We start from the raw sequence: 19,104 nt of genomic DNA on the forward strand, positions 1-19,104 counted from the left end.
CAGTGGCTCTGGGAGAAAGGAATCATTGCAATACAAGTTTCTAACTGTGGTTACTAGTTTCTAATGCCACAACATTCTTGAAATAGTGAATAATATTTCACAATCTGGTATATATGATGAATAAACATAGGCCATATATCAAGGCAAGAACTAGAAAATAAAACCTCCAGCATGTAGATGAAATACAGAGAAAAGGACTGTTTAGGAGAACTGAGAAAACTGCAATTAGAACAACAAAGATACAAGGAGATAAAGGACAGGAAGGTAACATATTTTAAGCCATCCTTCCAAACCTGTTTTGACTCAACAGTCACTAATTGTACATGACATTTTGCAGAATGCCCTACAAACTAGATTTTTAAAACTGATTCCTTCTTACATGTCAAACTGTATTTTCAGTAACAGTCTGGGCCATATTGCTTGAAGCTTCCGGTATGCAAATGAATATCTGCACAATTTAAGCGCTGAAATCAACAGAAAGCTCCCTAGTGATGCTGATGTGATCCAAATTGCTCTCACATCCTATTTTTGAGTGAAATGGTGCACAGTAGTAAAGTTACCCACACAAAAAGTGCTGGCTTTTTGAGGCTTGGAGCAAATCCTCCAGGTGGAAGTCACAGGCATCTGCAAGACTCCTGAGTGACTTTTGGGTGGGAGTTCCCCTAGGATTAGTTTTGGAGAAGTCTGGAATTGACCACAATCACCTAACAATAGGTAAAAATATATATTCCTTCATCTCTATAAACGAAGAAGTGATGTTATGTCAAGTGAAATAATGTTGGCTTTCAATCTTGACCAAAACCATGACATTGTCTTTGTGGTAAAACTGAAATAGAGTTTCATCTTGACATAAATCACATCAGGTGGCAATTAAACTCGAATGCATCCAGAATGATTCTACTTTCCCTTGTCTTTTAGTTAATATTTATAGATTTCAACTCAGAAGACAGACCTTGACTGTGCTTGTGCCTGTCTTAAGAAGCTTAAAAGCAATATAAAATCATTCCCTAGGCTTTGGTTGCATACTCTTCCATTATCTCTTATTTTTAAGAAACCTTCTCCAGGTTTATCAACACATGTTAGCAGCAAGTGTATATTTCTGGCCTTTGATAGAAAATGCAGCTTTAGAGAATATCACAACTGATCCTTAATATTTCTCTTGTAAGTATTCTGCTGTCTTGCTGACTCTCAGTAAAGATGTGTCCTTACATGAGCTGAGATATCCAGATCCAATACATGCATGGTCCTATACCACAGACTCTACAGCACAGTGATAGAAACACAGCTTATATTAATGGGATGAACCGTCACCGAACTCTGACTTAGAACAACTCTCATTAGTTGTGCTGGCTCAGGACATCCTGACATGACTAGAGAGAAAGTACTAGAAGGAAAAAACTATAGCTTTAAAAGAATGTGTGAAGAGCTGTTTTCATCCAGACAAGTCTCCACATAATTTCTGGATATGCTAGTTTGCTTTCTAACTGTGTTAACTTTGCTATCACACACTAATCTATTTTTTATTGCCAGCTGTTATTGCATTAACTGTTGCATGTTAATTTACTATGATTTAGTAGCCATTTCATTGTTAATATTTTCTGGGGAGCTTTGGCAAACTATACAGATGTAAAGTTTATCTACCCTAAAGAAGTCACTAGGATACAAAACATTTGCTGATTGCAGAAGTAGTGCATGTTACTTTTATCCTTAGAATTGATTGTTCTAAGGATGATCAAAACTATATAAAAGGCTAAATAATCATAAAGCTGATGCTAAAACATAAAGGTTGTGCTTACATTAGGAGGAAAATTGCATTTATTCTCATACTATGTTACAGGTTTTAGGAGCTGGTTCATTTTCCAGATGTAGGTGAGACAGTTGATAGAAATTGCTGTTCTTGGATCATTCTTCAAGGTAGTTTTCTTTGTAATTGCTTTTGAATTATTAACACTATTTTTATAAAATTAGGATTCTAGTGCCCATAAAACATATCTGCCTTCATTACTAATTCTCTTATTTCCTTTGTAACATCCCAGCTTGTGGTTTATGATTTTATGATAATTTCAAGAGCATTAATCTCTGGTGTCAACATAGTTAACATTTTCTGCGGAGGCAGTAGAAGAAGTTTTTTTTTTTTTTTCACCCATGGAGAAAATTAGGATTTAAGAAAATTTCTTCTGTGTCACAGAAGATTCCAACATACAGATACTAGACAGCAAAAAGCTTTATCTTAGACAAGAAGACACTGCTAAAATTTTCCATTTTGGATGTTGTCATAGTGGGTAAGTTTTACAAAATTGCTAGAGATTATTTTCCTCTCAGAAAAGACTTTGAATCTGTATCCCTGACCATTTTGAGCTTTCCTCCTGTAGTTTTCTGATAAGTACTGTGGAAACTTTGTTTAGTCACATCCGGTTGTTTACATGGTGCTTTTGGTGAAGAGAAATGGCTACACTTAGATCACCAATAACTGTCTGAATCTGTGGGTTATGTGTCTGGGCAGCTAAGAGAACCCAGAGAGAGAAATCCAAAATAGAAATCCAAAATCCAAAATTTCTGTCAATGTAATATTTAGTCTCTTTACACAATGTCCATGCAGATGAGCATGGTGAGACCTGGGGGAAAAAACAGGTATAATTTTCGTCTTCCTTGAACTGGACACCAGTCTGATTGCAAGAGTGTGTCACACTGTGCATAAAAGTATAATGAATACATGGTATGGCTGCAGGTCTTTAGAGATTTCCCAGCTTCTCCTCCTTAGATCAACACCATTCCCACTAACAGCTGTAGGACTGCCACACATGGATAAGGTCAACTGATTTTGGTTACCACTGGAAAGATGTAAACTGTCACTGTAAGACTGAGGGATATTCAGTCTCTGACTGGAAAACAGTTTTAGGGAAAATCCCGCTTCAGTAGAATTCCTCTGAATTCCTGTACTTCCAAGATGAAAAGAAAAAAAGAAAAAAAGAAAAAACAAACCAGAAAAAAGAGAGTGCTAACATGCCTTTAATGTAAAATAAGCAGGAAAAGAAGAAACTGAGAAACTAGCTGGAGTGATTTTTAAAATCCCCATCAGTGACAAAATTAGTCAGTCCATGCTTGTATATTGTCACCGAACATCCCCAGCAGGTAGCTGTGTGTATCAGTTTTGTTGCATTCACACCATACCATGTATCTCTTACAATGCCTGTCGCATTGACTCAGGTTGTGATTTTTTTTTTTTTTTTTTGAGCCCAATTTTCTTAAGCCACTACACTTGCCTTGTTTGATATGGATAAAAAGAGGACAAGTTCTGTGATAAGAATTGATGGAAGCAATGAAGTTTGTCCAAGACCTAGGAAAACCTTGCAATTTCACTTAGCTGCAACTGCAGATACCAATTTAGCAAAGAATCCCACAGAAATTTATAACCAAAGGCACCTGCACAGGAGAGAATAATTTTTTACCTGCAACCTGGCAGTTAATGCTAACGTTTGCTTTCTGGATTGTTTTCAGCATGCTTCCAATATCAACAGTGACAGCCAGTGATTCAGTGTTGATCACGGTAGCTCTTGATGCCTTTATCAGTGGCTTTCCTGCATAAAAGAAGCACCATAGTTCATCATAACAAGTACATCAGAGTCATAATGGGATAGATAGGCTGGAACACTCTTTGTGAAAGTACATACAACAGGCAGGCAGATAAGGGAAAACGAAGTGTAAGCCCCCCTGCTTTTTATAATATTTCACTGTCATCAAATTCCATGGGTAAAGCTGTCTTGAAAAAAGAAAAGGCATGCTTGAAGCAGAGGCAGAATAGCATTAAAGCCATATGGACATGCAGGAGAACCAGCTGAATCAATAAACACCAGCACAACTGGAGCTGCAGTGAGATGCTTGCCTGGTGCTGCAGCTGCACCACCACCCTTTGGTAAAGACCAAATCCAGGAGCCTGAGTGATGTCTACAAGCACAGTGGAGAAAGTTTAGCGTAACATGCAAGCTGTTTCTACACATTGATCATGGTTTCCTTAACCTACAGGGGAAACATCAGGGTGGGGAAGACCAGACCACAACCAGAAAGTTTTCTCATAATGGCCAGCAGAAGAAGATGAGGATATTAAACTGTATTAACGCCATACACTGTTACTACATGTTCTAGATAAAACAAAACAGGTTATCTGACAGGAAGGGGTTTTTCTTAATAGAGCTACTGCTTGCCCACAATAAAGTGTGCTTTCAACATTAGTGACAGCAAATCAAGGTGTTTTGCTGCTGTATCTTTGTGGGATTACTTACAAAGTTATCCATGATCAATGGCTCAAGAAGCCTTCTGCAAATCCTTTTGTAGTGCTACTGTAAAAGGATGCTTACAAAACAGGTCAGAGGTACTCAAGCTTAGCTTTGAGAGAGAGGACTAATGCAGCAGAGCTGAAAAGAGCTGAATGAAGGTGCTTCCCTGTCTCAGAGGAAGTGCTTTGCAGTCAGGATGTTGCAGGAATAGCAGAACATAACACAAGGGCTTTAAATCGCATGGGAACTGGGTGTCTTCAACTCAGTGTTGCATTTTCAAACACATAATTAAAAAAAAATCTATAAACACCCTTTCCCCCCCATTTTAAATAAATGGCCAGATACCAAACCAGACATCCTTGTTTGCCTCCAAAAGCTGCAGTTTCAGGCTAATGTCTATCACTAGCTTTATTTGTATGTTAATTTTGCACTGGCTCATGAAGAAAAGCTGGATGTGAGAAAAATGATTTGATTTCATTGAGCTCATGGAGAGTTCTGAAAATTTAAGTCAGTCTTAAATGTAAATCTCTCCATATAGCTGTATTCCCACATCTTTTAAAATATACCATTCATCTGTAACTCCTGTCTTATCAGTTTGGTATTTTTTTGTACTTTACATTTTTTTAGTTTGGTGATTTTAATGCCCAAGAATAGCTAAGTAAAATATTGCATTTAATTGTTTGAATACCTCCAGAAGTTTTGATACTTTTTGGCAAAGTCTAAAGAAAAGAAAAATTCTTCAGCTATCCATCAGCCTTTTATTTTCCTGATTGGTTTCCATAACCCCACCACAAGATTTAAAATCTTTTAGCTGTTCAACCCATAAATGAGCAGGAAACCATTGTGAAAACAAAAAGGAGCATATCCCACTGTCTTTTTTTTTTCCCATGCATGTGTTAAATGAATCAGAAAGTTCTTCAATGCAATAAGCTTTTGTCCCCACTCCTCTAAAGATGATCTCAGCTTTCCATGTTTTTTGGAGAAAATACTTCCATTATGCCAAGAAGATTGTTACTTTGTTCCAAAAATTGCTCAGTATTTCACTTTGATATTTATGGCCTCACTTTATACGCTGTTCAGCTCTTTGCCTTGGATGTGAGATGCAAAAGTATACCAGTTCCTAACAGGAGTTCTGCTTGAGTCTGAGAATGTTAATTCACCTAAAATTTAAAATTATAGCTTTGATAATTAATTATAATCAAAAACTTAAAGTCTTTCTGTGTCACATGTATACGTAATGCTTTATTTTCACAGTGTCATACAAAATTATTGCCACAAAATGTAGAAAAACTCTGGCTTTTACACTCACTGAACAATGTGGACAGAATAGCATTTTGACTGATGATTTTTTAATGCCATGTTCAGCTTCATGCTGGTGCGGCATAAGAGGTTCAGTGTGGAGCTTTAGTTGCTTCTAAAATATGACACTGCCCTAACAGCAGCACTACTATCTTGCTGCCTGGAGTTCAGCAGAGTTATTTCTGATAGTAGTAGTGTAAAAAGGATCAGTCTCTTCACTTTTGCCTACAGGTAATTTGTAGCTCTGATTCAGATCTTTCTTTTTTGCTCTGGAAGACTCACCCATTCTTCTAAAGAACAAGACAAAGTCTCTTTCTAGTTGATTTACTGATTACTTTTCTAAGCTTCACTATTATCCACTGTTGCCTTACATTTTCTTTATGCTTCTCTTAACTGAAATTTTCTCTGTGTTTGGTGTAAAATTTTTTTTAAAAAATTAAATCTAATCAAAACCTATTCCTTCCTCTAGTCATACATGGACACAATAGCAGTTGATGGTTGCTGCCTATGCATTGGAAGCTTCCAAGCATTTCCATATGCTGAAGCAGTGAAATGGATAAGTCTGCAAAATCAATAAGCTTTTCAGTATTCTTAGCATGTTTACTTTTGCCTTGGTGATAAATAGGATCCTCCTTCTGTAAAACCTCTCTGCCCTGTCACAGTCATTAGCTGTCATTGTATGTTCTGTTCCTGTATCTTTCTCAACAGCTCTTCCTTCATGTCTGCTGCTCCACCCTTCTGCTAGTCCTGATGTGGTTGTGAGCCTGCTGACCATGTCTGCTAGGGAACCTTGAAGAAGCTGGATTCATACTTATAACTCCCTTTGCCATTGGCTTTTATATGGATGAGTTTTTTTTTTAGAATTGAACTCTAAACCAGCACATGATATTTAGTCTGCTTTAGAATCTGTTACTAGAGAAATAGAAACATGGAATCTAATTTTTTGAGAACCTCTATTTGCTACAATTGAAACAGTGTTAGCCACTCTTGTGACTGAATATGATATAGAGTTTGATCCTGTAAAAGATTCAGCTCTGGAAGTTTTCTGGCTTGCCTAATGTACACCTGAGAAAGTCCTGCAATCCATCTGTTATATTTGAACAGATCAGTGTTAGGTTTAAAATGAAGCACAAAGTTTGGAGGCTTGGACTGCATTGCCCCTACAGGTTGCAAATAACCAGGATAAGCACTGTTTTTAAGAGCATGTCAGATGCAAGTGAGAAAAAGCATTGGTGTATTGCAGAGACACATAAACCTCACAAACCATCTATCAAAGTCTCAGGTTTTTGCAGAGTTCATACCCTGTGTTTTCACCAGTGTACTTCTGTTGATGCATTTTACATAGCTTTAGCAAACCTGTTCCCCTGCAAACAACCTCTGTCCAGATTCACACAAGTAACCTGGACCTGCAATCACAGAGGTTAAACTATTACCTGCTAGGGTGACAGCAATGGAGACAGAGTCAGATCCCAGGGCATTGGATGCATTACAAGCATAGAAACCCACATCAGCTTCCACAGGTGCTAGAATCTGCAAGGAGTCATCAGGCTGAAGGAGCAACCTGGCATAAAGCAGAAAGAAAGAAAGATGTAATAGTCTCTTAGTCCATGTGAACATGAACATATTTACTGGGAATTTTTAGGCTTAGGTAATATTTTTTATAGAACAGGCTTTTAGGTTAAATTTAAAAATCTATGAAGAAATTTAAACTCTTACATTGAGACTGTAAGTTGTGATTGCTTATATTAAATTTTAGTCTCATTCCCAGTTCCTCTACTGCTGATATGTGTATTAAAGAAAGACTGCTGAGTAATTAGGACATCTGCCCAGTGAAACCTCCTCCTCTGCTGTAACACTTCTGCATAATGCTGAATGAGTTTCCCAGCATTGCTGTCTTCCAGTTCTACAGCATAGGAATAGCAATAGTAAGAAAAAGCCAAATTATTGCAAGGGAAAAATCATGAAACATGCTGAAGCTATGCAGAAAGAAGTGAAGTGAACCACAGAGTCAGTGTTAAAGCCTGAAATAGGTTCAGATTCTTTTTTTGATGGGCAGCTTGTACAAACTCAGCAGTTTTGATTCTTGCCTAATAGTCAGTGAAGATGGAGAGGACTTCTCAGCTTCTCCTTGGGCTGAACTCACTGTTTCTTTCCTCTGCCAGTAAGAGGAACCTACCAGGAGCTCAGTGTACTGTCTATGGTTAAATAGAATTAATATTCTTAGTCTTAGTCTAAGACTTAGTGCTCTTATGAACTGCTTCTTTTCACTGTCTGGTTTTACAGTGGTATAACCCATAAAGTCCTGACATTACACCTATTTCAGCAAGAATTCAGTCCATGGGTTTGTGATTATGTACCCTTATTTTCATCACACTGTGTTTCATGATTGTTGCTCCTTTCTCTGAGTTTACTTTTTGGCTGAAACTGTAGATAAAATCTACTGTTATCATCAGCAACTTTCAGCAGTTGTTGCCTGTAAACTCTTAATAGAGGCTGTGATTGACAGTGGGTGGCAAGGATGAAACTGGGGGAGGGATATGCCTGTAAAACACATGCAATAGAAACCTGCTCACAGATCCTGGAATTGATGTTTCTTTACACTCCCATCACCACTATAAAAACTGTTGTCTCATGGACGAAAAAGCCACAGATACTCAATTTTGTATAACACTGTGGGTGGTAGATGTCTAAACCAAACTAGATTAGGGCCACCCAGCAAAATGTATTATAGGAAAAAATCTCAAGAGTTAACATTATTTTTTACCCTTTTCTGAGTAATAAGAAAAATAGTCATTATCAATAAGAGATGCCTGTTTTTAAAGAAGTTTTGTAAATGCTTAGAAAAATGCACATTTGCAAAACAAACATGAATACTTTTAAAGTTGCATCTGTGCTTGTGCAGCCAAAAACCCGCCAATTGCTGAATTAATTCCCTTCCCACTTTTACTGTCAAGAATGTTTTTCTTACCTCTTAGTCATAACCAGGGCTGACTAGATAGTCACTGCTAACAGTGACAATAACTAACAGATTTTTTTACTTGCAGAACTAATGTTCAGTATCAGTATCAGTATCAGTATCAGTATCAGTATCTCACACATAAATTTTTAGTTTAATTCTGACTGCTTCAATCATTACATGGAATTCATTAAATCTTCAGAAGTTGTCCCAAATTATAACAGCCTGTAACATTTAAAAGTTCTGTGTGTTCTGTCTGCATGTCTGCAAATATAGTATGTAGGCAGATCTTCAGTTTACATTAAACTAATGCTTACAAGGCCCCTAAAATAGTTTTAATTAATGTTTCTGACATCTTCAGGCTGAGGCAAGATCTTGCCTAATATTGTACCTCATAAAACACAAGGATGCATAATTTGTTTGCTATTAATCACCTCTCCTGACATAAACCTCTCTCTGTCAGCTTAAGTCGCCTCAAGATGCAGCACAAATATTTTAAAAATACAGGTAGTCCAGGTAGATACTTGACTTTTTAAAAAAATAAACTCCTACAACTCCAGCCTCCTATCCTCTCAACCCAAGTTTTAATGTCTTTCTCCAGAAATAAACATAATGTTCTCTTATTTTCAATAATTCTGTTATTTTTGCATCACAATTTGGCATAGCTGCTTTTCTTGAAAGCAGATCTTTTATCATTCCTCATTGTATAGAATTATTTTGGCTGAATTCCCTATTTGCTCATAGATTGCTATTTTTGTTAGGTATTGAGTTGCTTATCAGGGGTGGAAAAAAGCTAACCATCTGTAGCAATTCTTTAAGTCATCAGCATGTCTTCAGAATCTCATTTACAGACTGAAAATAATACAGCTTAATATTTAATCAGTCTCATCTCAGTTGCTCCACACTGCATTGCCTCCAAGACAAAAACATATCTTGCAGGACATATATCAATGACTAAATAAGACAAATCTCGAACAAACACCTCACAAACACCTAACTCCATACCACTTACTGTTCACATGCTGCTTCATGTGCTTTTATAAAATGTATTTCTGTTTTAGAGAAGTTGAATTATCAGGTACCAATGGATCCCCAGTGACAGAAATTGCAGCATACTTTCAAAGCTTACTAAACAATGCTTAAATTCCTCAAAGATTTTTACTTTTAAAACTGATTCCTAAGGAATTTACTCTGAATTTTCTCCAAAATAAAACATTTTCCAACATATACAGCAATCAAAAAACTTTGGTATGGATACTAGTAGGCTCTGAAATGGCATTCAGAACCCAGGCTGGCGTTAACTTGACTCTTTAACCTTAGGAGAGAGTATGGACTCTTCTGTTAAATATGCACTCAGGATGAATAGGCAGACACAAATTGGAGATCTTTTACTGGAACCACAGATATTTGCAACTGTTGCAGCTATTTGTGTCATATGTTTTTGTTCTCTTAAGTAACTGAAAACCAGCACTTTTTGGGGGTCTATGTTATATCTTTTTGTGACTGTACCTAGACTAAAGCCAAAGAAAATTAATTTTTGCAAGGATAGACACGCAGTAGGAGTCATACTTTTAGGTGGATGAAACAGCTTATGGAATGGGGCAATGAGAATAAAGCCATACATCATTACTGGAGATCATTGGCTCAGACAAAACCCATGGCCACAAGGTGTAAAAGTGAATGCCTTTATCTCAGTGGTTTGTATATACAAAACAGGTAGCTGTCACCCAACCTAAAACCAGCAGCCTATACTCTAAGAATTGCAATACCCACCAAGTACTTCTGAAATCTTAGTATATTCAGTAGGGCATGACCTGAGGAACTTCAGCAGTACTCTTTGGCCATTCTCAGCAGAAATGTCTCTCTCTGATACTGGTACAGGAAAGCCCACCTCTATTTCTTTCCTTATTCCCATTAAGACAGAGGTGGGCTGGAAAATCCTCTTCTCCATTCAGTGGTTGGCAAAGTACAAAGAAAACAAACTCCAGAGCTAAAAGACAGTTCAAACATATGAGACATACCACCACATGTTTACATCTTTGGCCTTGCAGTTTACAGCAATACACTATAAGACTGCTTAAACTGCAGCTTCCATTGACACAGCTGACTGACAGGCAGCAAGATCATTCTGAGCCAAAGCCAGAATACTAATCTTAAAGAACCCAGCAAAAAAAGCCAAAAAAATTAGCTCCCAAGATATAGGTTGAGTTGCACCTGAAGCTCAGAGCACAGTAATTTCTTCCCCTACATGCCAGCCTGGGGGAACTATAAATGATGAGTGCAGAAGGAAGTTCATAAAGCAGAAGCTACCTCAATATTTAAAGAAGAGTTGTGAATTACTTATGCCACTAACTGGAAAAGAAATGATACTTTCCTCAGACTTTCTGATAGAAATTTTGAGCATACACACAAATGACTGATAATTCAGAAACAAACCACAACATTTAAGGCTATTTCAGCCAAACTGAATGGGAAAGAAAAAAAGATTGAAAAGGAATTGTGAAATTCTATATAAAAAAATCTGAAGTAAAACTTCAGGAATCATATCATAAGTGTCAGGAATCATCATAAGTGTCTTTTACTTCAGCTAAATTAATCTACATGTTGTGATATCATAAGAGATTATAGGGTATGAAATAAACTTGCCAATTTCTCATGACTGTAGTGTCTAGAATTCCTCTTATATTAACTTCATGTAACATCCCTTCCCCTTCATGGATGCCACAGAAGTTACAGTCATTTCAAGTAGAGAAAAAAACTCAACTTAATGGCCCAATTCTAATGGGATATAACCACTAGATGAAAATTTATATATGAAACTTGTTTTGGGGGTGACCTACAGACATTTTCACAGGGATTCTGTATGTCCAAGTCATGATTATGACTGTATGTGATTTCCACCACAGGTACATTCTTATTCTCAGTCACCTCTACCCCTTCAAAAGTTACTTTTTTTTTTTTTTTTTTTTTTTTTTTTTTTTTTTTTTTTTTGTGTGTGTGTGTGTTAGATTTAATATACTTATTAGGCTTCAGACAGAGAGGCAGGAACCAGGGAACTCAGATCATTATAGAAAGCAATTACTTTTTCATTGATTCAATAGTAAAAATAAAGGAGCTAAGAACCTAATTTCATAACTGTATAGAATGGGGAATTTTACCTAAAACAAAACTTTACTGGATGATCCAAGGGCACCACACTGGAAATTAGTTTTTGTTTTGACTCCCTCTTTTCCCATGACCTTATGACTAAATGTATATGTCTTAGCTGAGGTCAGTATCTTATGCAGAAGTAATTGCTAGCAGATCCCTGGACAACTTTGTTGTGCTGTGTTGCTCATTAATACTGCCTACTACAATCTTTTCCTGTTCTTATATAATGATTTCTCACAGAATAGAACCAAAATATAAAATCCCAAGCATACACATGAGAAGAATGTATGTTATAAACACAGTTAAACATATAACTTATACTGAAAATAACTTCTTTCTGTGTGTTCTTCCACACAAATTAATAATCGGGAGTGATTGGAAAGGAAATACTACCTGAAGGAAAAACAGCATAATTTTTGTGGTATACTGAGAAAAGCATTTTGTTATGCCAACTTCTCAGGTTACACCTGGGACCAGCATTCCAGAATTTAAACAGATGAGGATTCACCAATTCATGTGAGAAGACAAATGCTAAATGATCGGTCTGTTGAGATGACAGCAAACCTGGAAACAGCCATGAGGTGTGGTTCCACAGTTTATCAGAACATACACAGTAAATGGTGATTATAATGCCCTTTGAGGCTTATCCTTGGGCAGTTTAATGCACGGATGCATTTGTGGAAGGCCAAAGCCTCAGCTCCTCCATCTTCTCTTACATACCTGTCAAGCCCTCCTGGAATACTAGGAGAAAAGCAATTTCAGCTCCAACAGAGGATAACAGCAACAACCAATGACTAGTTTTCATATCTCTATATCAATCTTCATAGCAAAAGATCTCCGCCTTCAGATGGGAAAATAAGCTAAGACTCCCAGTCTCTGGATGCAGAATGCTCTGTTGACTGTATTAGGCACTTATATCCTTTAGTACTTTACAATCCCTTCTTTTTTACTTACTCAATCAGAAGTAAGGTTCCTGTCTGCCACGCCAGTCTGACCCCGCATCCAGACCTTGCTGAAGATTTACACTGCCCTGTTTAACCAATTTACTAATTCACATGCACTTGCCCTTCCTTCTGTTGTGAAATCAGACTACAGCAAAACATGGCTTTGTCCATGGGACTGACTGGAAGAAACACATGGAAAGTGACGAGTCAAAATATGAATTATTTTCTTAAAAGTTAAATAACATGCTTTACCTATCATTGTATTTCACTTCCTCTCCATTCTTAGCCCAGCTGATGGTGGGCTTTGGGTTTCCCACTGCTTCACAGTGAAGCAGCACACTAAGTGTACCACTTGCTAGGACCACCGTCTGTCCCAGGTGGGTGACAACCTCTGAAGCAGAAAGTTGTTGTGCTGCTGAAATCTTTCGGAGGATGGCAGGCTTTTGATGAGGCCTGTGCAAGCCATTTGCCAGGTCTACAGAGGTGGAAATAAATGTTTCAGCAGATGATGTCCTCAGGGAGCTGGTAAATCCAGAAACACGTCTGTGGAAAGGGTACTCCACTGAGGCTGAATCAACTTTTCGCCTTGATGCTTTGAGGACAGATTCCTGCTGGTCCAAGTAGCTCTTGAAAACCTCGTGAGCCAGGTGCACAACAAGATGCTCAGTGTAGATATCTTTAAGCTCCTCAGGCTGTTGAGACAAATTCCTTATGATATCATCCAGGCGTTTCTGCTCTGTGACCATAGTAAATGGCAGGCTATGCTCCCGGCTGTGGTCCTCTTCTGAGGATGCGTTTCTCTCCACAGACTCCTGGGCTTCCCAGGACTCCAAATTTTCCACTGGCCAGCCCCTGAGTTGTAGCAGCCTTGAGACAATATTGTCATACCATCTGCTGGGGTTAGCAAAGTGCCCTCGCTTTTCAGCCTTGCTACCATTGAAGAAAATCCCATTGAGATGTTTATCCTCTGTTCTCAAGGCATCATTTAAGCCAGCCTTTCTCATGTCTTGGTCCTCTCTAATACCAGATGGCTGCCCAGCAATGATCTTCTTGTTGCTTCCAATCAGTTTAATTGTGAAATGCTCCCGGGCTGGCCCTGCTGTGCAGGTGTATGTCCCAGTGTCTGAAGGCTTCAGATGATGGATTTTCATGTACTCGTAGGGTGCAATGGTGATGTGAGCTGAACTGACAAGCCTCTTGTTATCCTTCTCCCAAGTGATCATTGATTTCCGGAACCTCCTGGTAGGGCATCGGAGGACAACAGAAGTTTTGGGCAGCAGGTAGGCATATCCACCCACAATGAAGTGCAGCTTCTTCTGCTTCCTTGTCTGGATGTAAACTTGCTTTACAGCCATTATATGAGGGCTTTGCTTATGAGCCGGTCTGCTGTGCCCTGAAATATATAATTAGTATGTAATACCATTAAACAAATCAAGTAGTTCACATTGTTGTGGGTAGCGTTTGACCCATTAGACAGTAACGGGAGAAACTGGCCACCAGTTGCTGTACATTAAACTAGAACAATCAAAATAAGAGGAATAACAAGACACACTTCAGGAATGTGGAAGTAGCCTAGAGTATATGCAGAAACCAAACAGTCAGGGATAAAAGCTTTACGGGAGAGAGAAAACTTCAGTGGAAACATAGATCTTGTTAAAGTACTTAAACAAAGACTGTTATTCAAGAAATGCACTGAATAGTGTTTACCATCCAAACCTTCAAAGACAACGTGATCTTGCAGCTCACAACAGTAAGGAAGAATGAAAATCTTGCTACCTCAAGGAATGATGTTGGACAGAAAAAAAACTCTCTGGGCTAGGCTTAAATTGTGGTAAATACTATTAAAGATTGGCATGTCCTTCTGGTTTCCTGATCTCTGTGTCAGAAATCTTTATTATGAAGCACTAAATTAAGCTGCATCGGCATATTATTAGTAAATACCATGCAAAATTTGGTCCAAGCTTTAGTTCTAAACATCAGATTTTTTCTCCCTACATACCCAACATTCAGCAGTTTCAGAGGCAAGCTGAAGCTAGGCTGACTTTCACATATCCAGTTGGCTTACTGCAATCTAGGGAAGAGTGTACAGGGGTCTTGTGATGGGTAAAAACAAACGCATGAACTACCAACATAAGATATATCTAACTTGTATGGTTCATTAGAATTACATATTCCACATGGTTCTTTAGAAATCTCAGGTCATAGAGGATTTGGAGTGACATAATGAAATAATAAGTTTCTAAATGATCATCAGCAAAATCCCTTACCAACCATTTTCCTTGTAGCTGTTCTAGCAGACAGTTTATTTACTCCAGCCCTCCAGCTGCTGTATCTCTGAGCCTCTACATTCCAGCTGTGAAATTGAGATCTAGATTTTGGTCAGAATTTTGAGCCAGTTCTTCCAGAAACTAGTAGTTCCCTTCCAGCACACTGGCTCATATCCAACTCCATTAGTGAAATCTGTAGCACTCCTCCAATGGCTTGACTTATTTACAGACAGAGAAACCCACTCCACAAGACTGAGTAATACTAGCGCGAAAGCAGGCTGTGAAGCAGGAAATAGCACAGATTTCTTAGTGAAGGACTTCCAATCCCTTTTCCCCAGACACTACCAAACACCTTTTCCACTTACGTGCACAGGGGCCTAGTGAACAGGGCCTGATCAAGGATGAGAATGGCAAAGGGAGGCAGAGAGAGGAATTGATGATAACAAAGCCCCCGGTTTTCAGCATCTTTCTGCAAATAGCATTTCGACTCTGTGTGCCTTCTCCACAGCTCACTGAACACTAGGAACAGAATGAGAAACATTAGGAGAAATGAAAAAGGTGTTCCTTCTCACACACTCCCTCCTCACTTCCCATATCCACACTGCATACACACACCGCAGGATAGAGCAATTACAGTTTTCAAAATGTTACAGTGGAATAAAGCAGAGCAGCATCTGACCATGCAGCTACAAACAGTGCAGGCACAGTAAGGAGCTGAAATACTTGTTATTTTCTGTCCTGTAAGACTTAGATTCTCTCCATGCCCCTGCTACCATTTCTTTTCTGTCAGATGGTGTCTTTTGTTTTAATGGTACTGTGCTACAGTTCCAAGACAGTCTTTGAGCTTTGTTTCTATATGTCTGTGTCTGCTGGCTGGAAAAACTCCAGCGCATGTCCAAGAGCAGACCTCATGGAGCTGAAGATCACAGTTGCATTCTGGGCCAGATAAAATCTGACCTAAGCTTAATCTTTAAGCTTTGCGGTTGCAAATCCATTTAGGAATAATAAAGGGAGGAGTATTGTAGTCACCAATTAATTACCTCAGCCTTGTAGTTACTACACATGGCCTACACAGAATAGTATAAACCCTCTAATACCAGACTGCAGTTCATGCAGTGCTTGTTGCACAGGTGGACATGGTTTGATGGACTTCATCATGACTATTCGGTTTCATATTTTTGCATATAGTATTGTGGAAAAAGAAATACAGACAATGCCTTTGCACTGGAACCAAGCAGCAGTCTGTAGAAAGAGCTAGAAAATGGGTAATGCACTGTAATTACCATCTTTGCCGTCAGAATGGCTGTCTCCTGGCAGAAGACTTTATGAAAACATCCACTATTTTGAGTAAAATGCCCAGACAGATCCCCATAAGAATGGTGCAGGTGGGACAGCTTGGTAGGGTGATTGGCTCTTTTACAATTTCCAATTTCCACTGCCTTCCATGAAAGAGGACTGGCAGAGTGGTGGTAGAGACTGAAAGATGTGCAATGATTTTCATGCTTACTGGCATGAACATTTGCCTTTGCTTTGACCTTATAAAGTAAAATTATATTTTTATAATATCTATTCTCCTGTCCCCTTTCATTTACCTCTTCTCCTGTTCCCTCCCTTCCTCTTCTTTTCTATTCTCTTCATCATAGGAAAGAGTTGTAGTGGCCACAAGAGGAAAAGACTATCAGAACAACTAGGTTTTGGCAACAAAGAGCATGTAGCCTAGGGTAATGAAGATTTCTCTTCATCGATGCCTTGGATGAAATAATAAGCAGAGGCCTGGACAGAGGCAGGGATTTATTGTTTGGAGCGTGACTTGTGTTTACACCAGAAGGGTCTTAAAGGTTTGGTCAGAGGGCTAAAGCACATCTCTGGAGGCAGACACCACAGAGGAACATGGAGCTAGTGATAATGTCCTCAACCAGGATGATAAGGACAGATTACAGGACAAAACTGGGCATAACATGCTTTGTGGAGTCTGACCTTATTTGGCTCCTCTATCCCAACTGGCTTAGGAAATTTATCTCCAAGATCTGTAAAATACTCATGCAAACAAATAGCATACCTCTGTCCAGTCGGAGAGAAGCCACTCATTTGGACAATCCTCATTTTTGCAGGTTTGTTGTGTAATGGTCTTTGGCATGGAGCAGAAAGTTTCTGGCAGCTCTAACAAGCTTCCATCTGCCAGGCGCTGCTTACAAAGTGCATCTCGCTTCCGGACACCACCACCACAGGTCTGTGAACACTGAGAAAAGAGAGACAGCCACCTCACATCACATCTGCACCACCCCACTTGCTGTAAAAATTAGTTGTGAATTAGGGTAGAAATTAACACTTGGTCTTGGCCAAACAGAAAACATAAAACAAAAATGTCAGAGACCTGGAAGTGGACTGCTTTTAAAATGTCAAAATTATTTTGGAAAAGGGAAGCAGATTTGTTTGATAATTTTTAGAAAAACTGTTTCAGTATTTCTGAAGTGTTTTCTTTTAAAGTATTCTTTCAAAAGACATGGAAACAGTGACTCAGCATTGCAGTATGGAGGTAGGAAATTTGTCCTCTCCACCTGGCAAATGAGACACTTGCATGTGATGTAGAGAATCTAAATAGTAATATCTGTGTCTGAGCTCTGACACAGTGTCAGAAAGAGTGGAAAAGTCTTGTCCAGAAGTAGAGAAGTAAATTGAGATTATTAATATCCACAGAACACACCTCCCCTCTCTCTTAAATGTAAACATCCCTCTCTGCATCCAATTTTCTACTCAAGGAGGGCAGGAAATTTTGAGTAACCAAATTTAGTAGCTTTCCTGACTATTTTTTGTAAATTTAATTGCTCAGCTTTTTTTTTTTTTTTTTCCCTGAGGATCCTTTTCCTGAGGCTAGTAACAGGTTCTCAGTTCTGCTCAGTTCAGCCAGCTCAACTCCTTTTCTCATTTCTTCTAGCAAAGAAAAGGGACAGCTTGCATTACATGGACATGACCAGGAATTGCTTATAGCTTGTGACATGACAATTATTCAAGAGAAGCAGACAATAATATGGAGAAGTATTAAAAAGTATACTTAAGCAGCTAAAAGGGAAGTGTTTTAAAAAATCTTGCAGTCATGAAAGGCTCTTCCCTCTTAGATAAAAGAGCTGCATGAACTTTAATGCTAGCCTGAGTATTTAGGCTAAACATTTTTTCTGAAAGACAGAGAGGAAGTGCAGAAAGACATTTTTATATTTGTTTTCTTTTAATGTGTAAAATCTTTTGTCTTACTTATTTAGAATGTTGCAAAGCTCAAAGGTTTCCAAAAAATTAAGCAAGAAAGACAGTAGTTTTCAACTAATGAAAATTAAAATGTCTATCAGCCTCCCCTTTGAGGAAAATTCACTCCTGAGGAAGAAGAAAAATATGATTAAAAGTATTATTCCAATGTTGCCTAAGGACTTTTGTCATATACAAGATACCAAATGGGTTACTCACTATGAAGGTCACAGAGTATGTTCCTGCTATCAATCAGTAAATCTCAAGAAGTTTTTTTTGCCCTTCCAACTCTATCAGAGATAAGACAAAACATATCTTTTCTTGCTTCTTGGACTTTATTCGCTTACATATTGTTGTTCCTGCACAGAACAGCCCCAAGAGTCACGCCATGTGCCTGACAGCACTGTTCAAACACTTCTTGAACTGTGTCAGGCTGGTACTGTGACCTCTGCCCTGGGGAGCTGTTCCAGTGCCCAACCACCCTCTGGGGGATGAGAACCTTTTCCTGATATTGATCCTAAACGTCCCCTTACACAATTTCAGGCCATTCCCTCAGGTGCTGTCACTGTCACCACAGAGAAGAGATCAGTGCCTGCCCATCCTCTTCCCCTCACAAGGCAATTATAGACTGCAGTGGGGGCTTTCCTCAGTCTCCTCCAGGCTGAACAGACTAAGTCACCTCAGACTAAGTCACCTGCTTGTCATACAGCTTCCCCTCAAAGCCCTTCACCATCCTCATTGCCTGTTGTATGCTGGGTTGGTTCAGTTAGGGATTTTAATAAATGTTAGTTAGGTCGGTTCTCTGTACCCCTATTTTCCCCTCACAATGGTTCGCTCCAAGTTACTTACCACAGGAGCTTTTACATGTCAATCTTATAGCAACTCCCAGGTTCTTCCTGAAAGTTCTGTATCAATCACCCCACCTTTGCATTGCTATTTGTCCCAGAACACTGTACCCACCTCTGTTATGTTCCCAT

General features: G+C 38.7%; 1 protein-coding gene across 1 annotated transcript in view; it reads right to left on the reverse strand.

The window, feature by feature from the left end:
* ADAMTSL1 (ADAMTS like 1) overlaps window positions 1-19,104 on the reverse strand; it is a 400,259-nt gene that overhangs the window by 28,861 nt on the left and 352,294 nt on the right. The window contains exons 18-22 of the mRNA XM_054002970.1: window positions 16,950-17,129; window positions 15,256-15,409; window positions 12,876-14,016; window positions 7,007-7,134; window positions 3,450-3,578 (exon numbers count right to left, since the gene is read on the reverse strand). Of these exons, the coding sequence (XP_053858945.1) occupies window positions 3,450-3,578; window positions 7,007-7,134; window positions 12,876-14,016; window positions 15,256-15,409; window positions 16,950-17,129 (1,732 nt within the window). The remainder of the gene's footprint in view (window positions 1-3,449; window positions 3,579-7,006; window positions 7,135-12,875; window positions 14,017-15,255; window positions 15,410-16,949; window positions 17,130-19,104) is intronic.

Source organism: Vidua macroura, chromosome Z, assembly GCF_024509145.1.
Source record: "Vidua macroura isolate BioBank_ID:100142 chromosome Z, ASM2450914v1, whole genome shotgun sequence".
Classification (NCBI taxonomy): Eukaryota; Metazoa; Chordata; class Aves; order Passeriformes; family Viduidae; genus Vidua; species Vidua macroura.